This window comes from Gopherus flavomarginatus, chromosome 7 (genome assembly GCF_025201925.1).
Source record: "Gopherus flavomarginatus isolate rGopFla2 chromosome 7, rGopFla2.mat.asm, whole genome shotgun sequence".
Taxonomy (NCBI): domain Eukaryota; kingdom Metazoa; phylum Chordata; order Testudines; family Testudinidae; genus Gopherus; species Gopherus flavomarginatus.
The window spans coordinates 18,072,843-18,083,014 of NC_066623.1; the positions used below are offsets into that span (position 1 = coordinate 18,072,843).

Genomic DNA, 10,172 nt, shown 5'->3' on the forward strand with positions numbered 1-10,172 from the left:
GTGAAACTACCCTGGTGACAACTTTCCCCACAGGTGGCACCTGCAGAATAACTTTGTAAAAGCCACTCAAGTCCCACAAAATGAGGCCAGCCCAGAGGTTTCTGGGTAGCATATTAGCTAGAGACTCTTCTTTCCAGAGTCCCAGGTAAAAGAGAGCCAGAGGATGGAAATCAGGTTCTGAACACACTCATGTATTCTGGGTGAATGGCATAGCAGGATAGAGGTCAGCCTCTCTCAGGCTAATACCATTCCATAGCCTATGTTCTCCTCCATTTTAACTCATGCTGTATCCAATCCTGCTTCTCTAGGTTCTCATATTGCCCCCATTGTCTGGTATCCAATTATTCTGGTACCCACTATGCTCTTCTGATGTTTCCCACCTGGTACAGTACACATTGTAAAGCCTCTAACGACTCCATTGCTGCACACCATCCCAGGCGTGATGTGTACCTAGTCCCCTGCAGGGAAAGTATCTGTGCTCCATCCTAGCAGCACAATGTCACAGCAGATCAAAGCAAAGGCAGAGACTCATTGTGTTTCTGCAGTAGTAACTCCTGGTTCTGTTCACATTTCAGCAAGTGAAAACAGTGAGATTTCAGAACTACAGCCCACCTCCGTCCAAGCGACATAGCTCACAGCCATCACCAAACCATCCAGGTGGCAAAACTGAGCAGGGCGCAGACACAGAGGCAGCCCAGCCAGAAGCAAACACCCTGGGCCCTGACATGACAGCTTTCTATTCACACCGAGTCAGCTCCAGCCCAGTGCATCCGAGGAGGACACTTCACCCAAAGACATCATCGCTGGATCTTTCTGCCCCGGCGGGGCAACTGACCTTCCCTATCAAAAAGAACTACAGCAGCGTTTCTGAGAACTGACAGGTTTTTCCCATTTAATTGCTTTCCTTTTCAAATGGGGTTTTCCCCTCTGTGATAAAACAAGCCCCCTACAGACCTCACACCAACCTGCCACCACTCCCACTTCTCCTTACAGGAGCTTGAGATCCAGTCAGGAACTTACCAGATCCCAGTTCCATGGGGAGCAAGGCCTCCTTCAGGCACTCACAATATCTGCAGCTGCAGGTGGCCAGCCAGTAACTTGGGGGTCTCTGTGGAATTGGGATGGGGTCAGCAACTCTCTATAATCTTATGGTAGAGTCTCATTTTAAATGTATATGACCCACATCCATCTGTATGTCATGGCAATGCATCCAATGTCATCAGCACACACTGCCCCAGTGAGGAGATGCAAGGACCACAGATCAACATGGAATGGGTTTGCGGTCCCCACAAAACCAGTGTTCTCTGGTATCCTCCAATATCTTGCAGCCAGCCTTATAGAAAAGTGGAAGAGGGAAGGAGTGTGCATATATCAGAAATAGTTAAATCTTTTTGGTCTCCTCTCTGCTATGAAAGCCCATAGAGATCAAAACTCTGGTTCATTACCTTTCTCAGCTCTACAGGATAAAGGAACCATAAATCAAATTCAGGCAGTTCCTGGATGAATTTTCAAGTTCACCTTCGATAGGTTTTTGCTTCAGTTTTTGAGCCTGAGAGTAGAGGTAATTTTCTGGGGAGATAACCCTGCCCTGCAATCAGTACTAAGCTGCAGCTGTTTATGACAGTCATTGAGTCCTTGCAGTCATGTGATTTGGATCTTGCTTCTGCTGATTGGTTGGGTTTTTTTCTGATTTTTGGACAGTATAGGCAGCACCTGCTAGATGCCTGTGATTCAGCTGCAATGCCATTTCCCCCTATTTAAATCCAAAATGGATTTTTAAAAATCCAGGTCCATATTGAGGTTCGTGATGTCTAGGTATGCAGCAAAGACCCAAATGTGAAGGGCTAAGTGACTAAGGATACATATAATATATTTTGCAACCCTTTCACAATAACAGGGTTTGGTATTAAACAGGAAGGTGGGTGTATTTTGTAGCTGGAAAGGGTTGGACAAAGACAACAGAACCAGTCTTTAGAGCTGTCACTTTAAAGTACATCCACCCCCACTTTGATCTCCTCACATCAGTATCTCTCTCTATATCTTGGGTATATTTAGGATACCTATCACCATGGCATCAAAGCACTGAAACACCGTGCACAAAAACTCTGATTGAGATATCTCCTGGCCCAAAATAACTACATGCTATTTTACCAAAGTGCCAATTTCACTGTCAGTATTTCCTTTCCCTGTCACTGCTCAGGACTCAAAGCATGTGTGTGTTTGTAAGCAAAAAGTCCCCTCCTTTTCGATCAGCCTGATTCTGCTAGTGCTGTCACGATGCAATGGGAACAAGGTCCAAGTTCACAAGAGTTTCAATCATGATGAATATGTGGCACTTGTTTGGGTGTATGCACCATTCCATATTCAGTATCATATAATGGATAGTTGTGTGGCTTTGCAAACTCGTGTTTTCCACAGGTGATATGAAACCTCACTCATCTCACTGTATCTTATCATTCACATGGAGAGAGGTGGTTTCTTCATGAAAGGGAAGCTCCTGAACTGATGCTAATACAAGCTGGATCTGGCTAGTGTAGGTATAGTTTTGAGGAAGGACTTTAGTGGTTTATTCAATTGTAATGGTTTGATTTTCAGAAGCGCTGCCGAGCACCTGCAGCTCTCACTGATATATCCATGGGAGCTGCAGATGCTCCACATCTCTGAAAAATCAGGGCACAAAAAAAATCATGTTACCAATATTCATGCCTTTGCATGGATGGCAGGACTCTGGAAAGGGAGAAGAGAATATAGCTTCACCACAGTTGCACAGATTTCTAGCTGGGTACCTAATGTTGTATCCCCAGAATGAACAGCGTTCTGTTATTAATAATTAATCATTCCCATAACCTCTTTCCGCCTGAATGGAGTCTCTTGTGGGAAAATCTGCCCCAGCTACAGATTAACCTTACAAGGTGACTTTACCTCAACATATGTTTCGGTCTGAAGACACTGGTGAATTAGTGTGTTGCTTCCTTTCTGTTCTCCTTCTTTAAATCTCTCTTTGCACGCACACAGTTCTAAAGTGCCTGTCGAGTTTACAAAACTACTGATGGGCTCTCCTTTGCTCTTTCACCCTGGTCTTTTGAGGTTCTGAAATTACAACACCTTAGCCTTTTAAACAGGGGTTAATTGCCAGTAATCCGAGAGGATCTTTATTGGAGCTGCCCGAGGCTTCTCAATCTATCACATCAGGCTTGGCTGTTGATAAATGTGGGGTGTCATGAGTCATGCACCAGGCAAAATTGGAATTGACAGCCTCAAACCTGACTGGGTTTTTTCAGCTGAAATGCCGGGAAAGGCATCAGCCATCAGTAACATTCTATATAGAATCATTCTGTCCATCTAGCGTAAAGACATAATGTGTGTGTATGAACAAAACACCTTGATCCCACTAGTTCATGATGCAACAAGCTTTTAAGTCTAAATAGAGTGTCTCCTTTACAATATTCCATTTTGTTCCAGCACTTGCATTCAGCACTTTAGGAATCGAATCTCTCCATCGTCAGTGGACATAGCTGTCTTTCTCTCTCTTTAACTTCCTCCTATGGACTTGAGGAAGCGTTGAGTGAAATGCGTGCATTGGAAGAAAACTGAAATGCCTGCTCCAAGTCCTGCCATACTGGCAAAGAAGCGGAAGTTTAACTCCCCACCTTACAAAGAATAGCTGCCATTGTATATCGTTTCAGAGTGATAGTCGTGTTAGTGTGTATCAGCAAAGAACAGGAGTACTTGTGGCACCTTAGAGACTAACAAATGTATTTGGGCATAAGCTTTCGTGGGCTAAAACCCACTTCATCAGATGCATGGAGTGGAAAATACATATATATATATAGTGAAAATCTTAACTTCTCAGGCTGGCACATGCCTCAGCATTCACATGCCTTGTCCTTGCAGCCCAAAAGGAGGAAGCTTTTGCTGCTTAATGGCAAGCGAGCGGTCACAGGGCTATGTGACTTTAAGGTAAATGCTTTAGATCACGGATGTCAGGCCCATGGGCCACATACAGTTCAGAGCAACTACGCCTCTGGCTCTACAAATGGCCTAATCAAGACAATAACACTAGGCTTGGTTCTAGTGTGCTCATATGAATGGGTAGAATGGCCTTTTCCCCCCATAGCCTCTCTTATTTTGAACCCAAGGTTCCACTTTCTACTGTTCCACACCTGCAGTATTTGCCAGTGACTCCATCTGTATAATTAATTCTCCTGGGTGGCTCCCCCCGCCCTCCCCTGGTGCTCTGACATAGCTGCTTCAGATGAGCCAGCTGTTGGTTAGTATATCAGCAGATTTCAGAGTGGGTGATAGAAAGCCACCTAGCCTTTCATCAGTATGCTGTAAATCATCATTCGGAGGTAGGGCATGAGCAGGAAAACCTGTTCAGCTATAGGTATAAACTATTAAAAGATCTGATCCAGGCCATGTCTGTTAGGCTTTTCTGTCTCCTTGAGTGCATCTGGGGAAATCTAGTGCTTTTTGGTGCCTTTTTTTTAAAGGGGTTATGAATCTTTAGCTAAGGGATATTGTCTCCAAAATGTTCATTATTCATCGGAGTGACAGTTTTTAGCAAAACCAAACAACTTGATTTTTCTACTGGTTTGCACCTTGTGTTGTCATTTTTGTCTGTGCAAATTGAGGGTACATTGCTACTTCTCATTTGGCAGCATTGTACATCCCCTTTGCATAAGCCTTAGACTATGTCTGCACTTTTTACAGGGAGTGCAATTCCCAGCTCAAGGAACCCTGCCACATTAGCTCTGATGCAGCTAACATGTTGAAAACAGAGCACAGCCACAACAGCTTGGGTGGCAGGAGGGGCTACTCGCCCCCATGTATGTACCTACTGTCTTAGACGGGTACATACTTCAGGTGGCTAGCCCGGGTCACCAATGTGGCTAAACGCTATTGTTTGTGTGGTAGCTTGATCAGAGAGAGCGCATGTATGTCTCCACGAGCTGAGAGTCATGCCCCCAGCTCCAAGCATAGACATACCCTAAATGACAGCACACAGTACAAGGCAGTGAAGATCAGGCCTTTTGTCTATGCCATTGGTGGCCTCTGACCACTGAATGGGTTTTTTTTTAATTTGTGAAAGCAGATGCCAGGTGCTAGCACATGTGCAGTGTGATGATGAGCTACTAAACCAAGGGAGATGGAACAATTTGTATAGAGGGGCTGCTGAGAGCCATTGAACCGAACCAAACCATAAACCCTGTAAATAATAGAAACCACTTCAAGCCAGCGGGTGCAGCAGCACCCCTAGTTCCAGCACCTATGACTAAATTTGGCTTGTTCAAACAGATACACAACATTCCCATGTAGCCTTGCTATATACAATGATAGAGACGTGATAATTAATGCTTAAGAGCATAGGAAGAGAGAAACTCTCACATTTCAGTGCTTAGCCTCATCTCAACTAATAGGGTTTAGGATGAGAGCTTCTGAGGGTGGGGTAGGAGAGGCAGATTATCTCACCATGGGGTTTCTTGCTCCATTTTCTGAAGCATCTGGTGCGGTCATAGGCAGTATACTGGATGTAGGTGCACCACAACAGATCCCAGCTGGCAGTCCCTCATGATGTCTCTGTAGCACTCAGTTCTTGCAAATTGAAATAGCAAGACCAAATCTTGCTGTATTGATAACTCCGTTGCCTTTCATTTTGGTCACAGATTACCAGACAAAATAAAAAGTACAAAGGAAAAAATGTTAGCAATGTCAGAATATCATTCCAGATGCAGTGCAGCATGATGGGTTTGGATAATGAAAATAGATTGCTCTCTATCTAACAAGTTGAATATAAAAGAGCAGGTTGGTCACACAGAGCCTCACCTATCAATAGAGGGCCTTGATTGTCTGAAGTGCATAGAAAGGAGCCCTGGGATAGTGAATAAAGTAGTACAGTGGGGACCATTAATGAACCTCTTTCAAGTTTGTGAACAGGGCTTCTCAGCTCACAGGATCAGCTCATTTTGTATGATTAGTTAATGAATTGGAGTTCAGATCAGATCATTCATCAGCCCCATTTTAATTGCCTGCCTAGCTGCTCAAGGACCTGGAAGTTCTTCAGTAAGTAACCTAACCCATTGAGCTTGAACTGCAGTCATGTTTCCTGATGAGAAAAGAAAAGAGAAGAGAGAGCAAAGGCGAGAACCAGAACATTTTAATCAATTGTTTCCACCAGTTTCTCTTGCAGAATACAGCTATGGCCCAAGCTAGAAGTGACTGCAGTCAGACTCACCAGAGAGGCAACCAAACAGACTTGTAATACTGATGGGAGAATTTACCAGTCCAGACCCAAAATCTGCTCTTCCACCTGTTACCATAAGGAGGAGAATAATGAAAAAAAGAAGTCTCTGACCCATCAAAAACAAAGGCATGCACAAAGGAGGGCAAGCAGGGACAAAGGCACCCCCTGCTAATCAGTGGAGGCACAGAACTCCTCCAGCCCAGGGGCTGCAGTGGGAGCTGACAGCTCCTCCAGCCACGGGACGGTGGCAGAGGTACAAAACGTGCCCCTTCAAAAGCAGTGAAATTAAAATCTCCTGATCAAAAACATTATCTGCCACATTTTGCAAGGCTACTTTAGAGGCAACCCCACCCTAACTCTGTTGCTGTCATGGTCCATTCTAGTATGAGGTTGTCACCCGTAGTTGGGACAAGGGAGAGAAGTTGCAGAGGGACAGTATCTGCCCCATGACGGGGGTGCCTAATGGAGAGTTTTATCACTTGATGAGATGGATGGGCTGGGATTATAAATGGGTTACACTCAAGGAGGATGGCCAATTACATGGAAAATAGAGTCAGAATTATATGTTTACTGGGAGTTGAGAAGAGATGAGACATGCAAATGAGGTATATATGCAGATCACAGGCTACATAAGTTGAGGTTCCTTTTATTTGCCTTCTTATTTTTGAGCCTTCAGTGTTCACATTTTCTCCACAACCATTAGAGCTGGAAACTTTCTGTAAATGAAAGCTTATTGTCACTTAATCACTTGACTCCAGAAGCTGGGGCTTTGTGAAAAAACACCAGATATCATAAATCTTGTGATAAACTAGTCAAAGTTGAGAATGAGGTGTACAATACCAAATCTTGGTTTCTTACCCTCTCGTGCTTGGTTCCTCCTTTCAGACACAATCCAGGTGTCCTGATACTGGAAAGACAGGCTAGCATCCAGGAAAACAGCGTACAGAAGAAATAGTGTCAGATGCTAAGGAGAATTAGGTTGTGACTAGTGACCAATCTCCATGGTAGGTAGAGCGGTATTGTAAATATAGGAGGACATCAGGAAATGTTTGCTGGATATCCATCTCAAGAGTGCTCAGAGGAAAACCAGGAAGAATCTTCTGTTTGCATCAGAACAAGCAACAAAGTTTACAATCATTCCTCATCACTTAGCATGATATATCCACAGCAGTGATCTTATCTAACATGTGCATACAGTCTATTTACATGTCATGATCAAATGACAAGCAAGCACCCTTCTTCTCCTGCTCTAAATATTTTGCCCTGACTAGGCAAGGGCATTTTCTAAAACTAGCATTAGGAAGAGCAATTAGCTTTAGTGCATTTAGACATCAAATCCATTCTGTATTTTTAGTCACAAGGTATCTTAAATAGGTCACTTGTTTCCCAGTGTTTCATGTTTTGCCCTGATCCTGTTAATTTTTCATAAACTGCAAAAAAGAAGCTAAAAAACTGACGGGTCTGACCTAAATCCACAAAATCCAGGTTAAAGGCTAAAAATCTGGCAGGATAGACAGCCCTTACCTTACAGAGCAGTTATTTACTATATGGCAAAGAGAAAGAGACATAATGCAAAATAAGGCTGGTGTCAGCCTATGTTTTTCATTCTGACATCTGAACTGTCATTGCTTTGAGGGGTTACTTCAACCTGGGACTCTGTAGCTCTTTTTTGTTTGTTAGCTTTATAGCAAGTATTTTTTTTAAATGAAAAACTCATCAGAGGCATCAAATATATAGTTGAAAAGTAAAAAGAAATAAGCGTGAGTATGAGGAGTGAGGCCAAATCAACATCACATGCCAATTGTATAAAATCTCTTGATGTTGTTATAGGTAAATGTGTCACTGTAGTGTTATAGATACCGGACCAGCTTCCTGAAGCCTCTGTGGCCCCTTTAGTCTTCTAGGGTGGCACAAAGGGACTGCAAACTACTGAGACAACCGCTCCTGCCCTGGAAATACCCCCACTGTAAGGAGGATTTTCTGGTAGCACAGGACACACTACCTCTCCTCACAGCTCCCACTGTGGAGGTGCAGGGGATGTGTCCACAGCATGGTGCCCTCCCGCTCTTCTCAGTGATGAAATCACCCACAGGAGTTACCACACAGAAAGCAAGTGTAAATTACAGAAGCCATTGGGCTGCTCTAAATTGCTCAAGGCCCAACAGGGCCCAGAATTTTGGGAGCATGATGGTGGGCTTTATGCTCCCCTCTCTCTCCCTACTCCATGCCTAGTACTGAAAAGCAGTAATGCAGGGCTTGGCCCACAGATTATACACACAAGTGATTTCATAATACGAATCATTTATTAAATAGAGTTATTACAGTTTATTGTATAAATAAATATTGAAATGTAATAAAATCCATAGAAAGTGTTTTTTCCTTCATGCACAGTGGCTTTTTAAAATGTTTGTTTTCTATCAATATCCCAGCTGTTTAAAAAGTAACAGTTTAGAACACCCAAAGTAGTCCATGTTCAGGGCTTGACCCTGCCCAGCTAAAGCCAATGAGAATTTAGCCAGAAACTTCAGTGAGAACATACACAAGTCATTTACTCTGAATTCCACTTTATAAGTGAGACTGGTTTTTTGTTTGCTTGGTTTTTAAATTTTACTGATGGCAGAAACCACTATTTGGAGTGGCTCCTGATAACCATAAAAATGATCAAACTTGGTAAAAATATAAACATGGGGAAAATAGTATATCTAGACCAAGTTTCAGCCCAAAATTCATATATTTTAAGGTCAAAAGGAACCATTAGATAATCTAGTCTGACCTCCTGCATAGCAGAGGCCATAGAATTTCATCCAGTTTTTCCTGTATTGAACCCAATAGCCGTTAATATGGCGTAACATTGCATTGTGTTATAAATGAATAGAATGGAAACATTTTTTGTTTGTTTTTTTTAATAGAGAGTAGAATATATTTTCTTCCCTAATTTTGTGATGAGGGGAGAGCTTTGGAGAGGTGGACAGAACATATAATTTTTGTCTATTGTTTAAAAATAACCGTTGTATAAATTCAGTTATGTGAAGTTCATTTTTTAAAGGTTTTCCAATTTAACTCACTTTCCTCAAGCGGAGGAAGAGAAAAGTTGATGAACAAAATGTATCTTCATCTTCTTTTTTGTATTAACCACTGAGGTATTTATTTTGTATTTCATCTGTTGAAAGGCTCTGGTTTTAGAATGCTCTAAGTTACTACAAATTGACTTGTTTAAGTTTATATCTCTAATGTTTAGGTTTGTTGTCTGTAGACCAATTAAAAAAAAATTTTTCCTTGACTTGAGTGGACTACTGCACCTTATACACTGGAAATGTAATTGACAGACTGGGTTTCAGAATGAGTGCACTGCAAAAATTAGCTCATTAGATGGTGGAAGTCAGCAGATGGAAAGTATAGATGTTGGTCAAGTTTTCAATGCCAAATATGTATATGATTCCATTCTGTAAAAGATTGTGTGTGGCCATGAAATTTGTTTTTGCATGAAACAATAAAACAATGTTTATTTTCATTTATTTGAACTGAATTCTACTTCTAGTCTTTCCAGTTGCCTGCTTGAAAGGAATTACTTTGTACAGGAGAATTATTTTAGAGTTGGTTTCAGGGGACTTAGCAGATCTACTCCAAAATCAGCCATTCCTTTCCCAACTACTCTGGGACTGTGGTATGAGTTTGGAACTCTGGCTAGGACTACCATGGCTGTCCCTCTCTACCCACCACCATTTTGACACCCAATTAAAGGGAGATCTATCTCCAGTCTTTGCCTCCAGCAAAACTGCAGTAATCTACAAAGGACTGTATTAATAATACTTAGTACTAAGAGAATTTTCCTCCAAGGATCTCAAAGTGCTTTTCAAAGGAGGGTGAGTATCATTAGTCTCATGTTTAGGAAATGGAATCAGAGAGACTAAGTGAGCTCTTTAGGTCA

At 42.4% G+C, this 10,172-nt stretch overlaps 1 protein-coding gene across 1 annotated transcript in view; it reads left to right on the plus strand.

The window, feature by feature from the left end:
- SH3RF2 (SH3 domain containing ring finger 2) overlaps nt 1-3,814 on the plus strand; it is a 77,046-nt gene extending 73,232 nt beyond the window's left edge. The window contains exon 10 of the mRNA XM_050962628.1: nt 576-3,814. Within this exon, the coding sequence (XP_050818585.1) occupies nt 576-878 (303 nt within the window). The 3' untranslated portion in view covers nt 879-3,814. The remainder of the gene's footprint in view (nt 1-575) is intronic.
- The last annotated feature ends 6,358 nt before the right edge of the window (nt 3,815-10,172 follow it).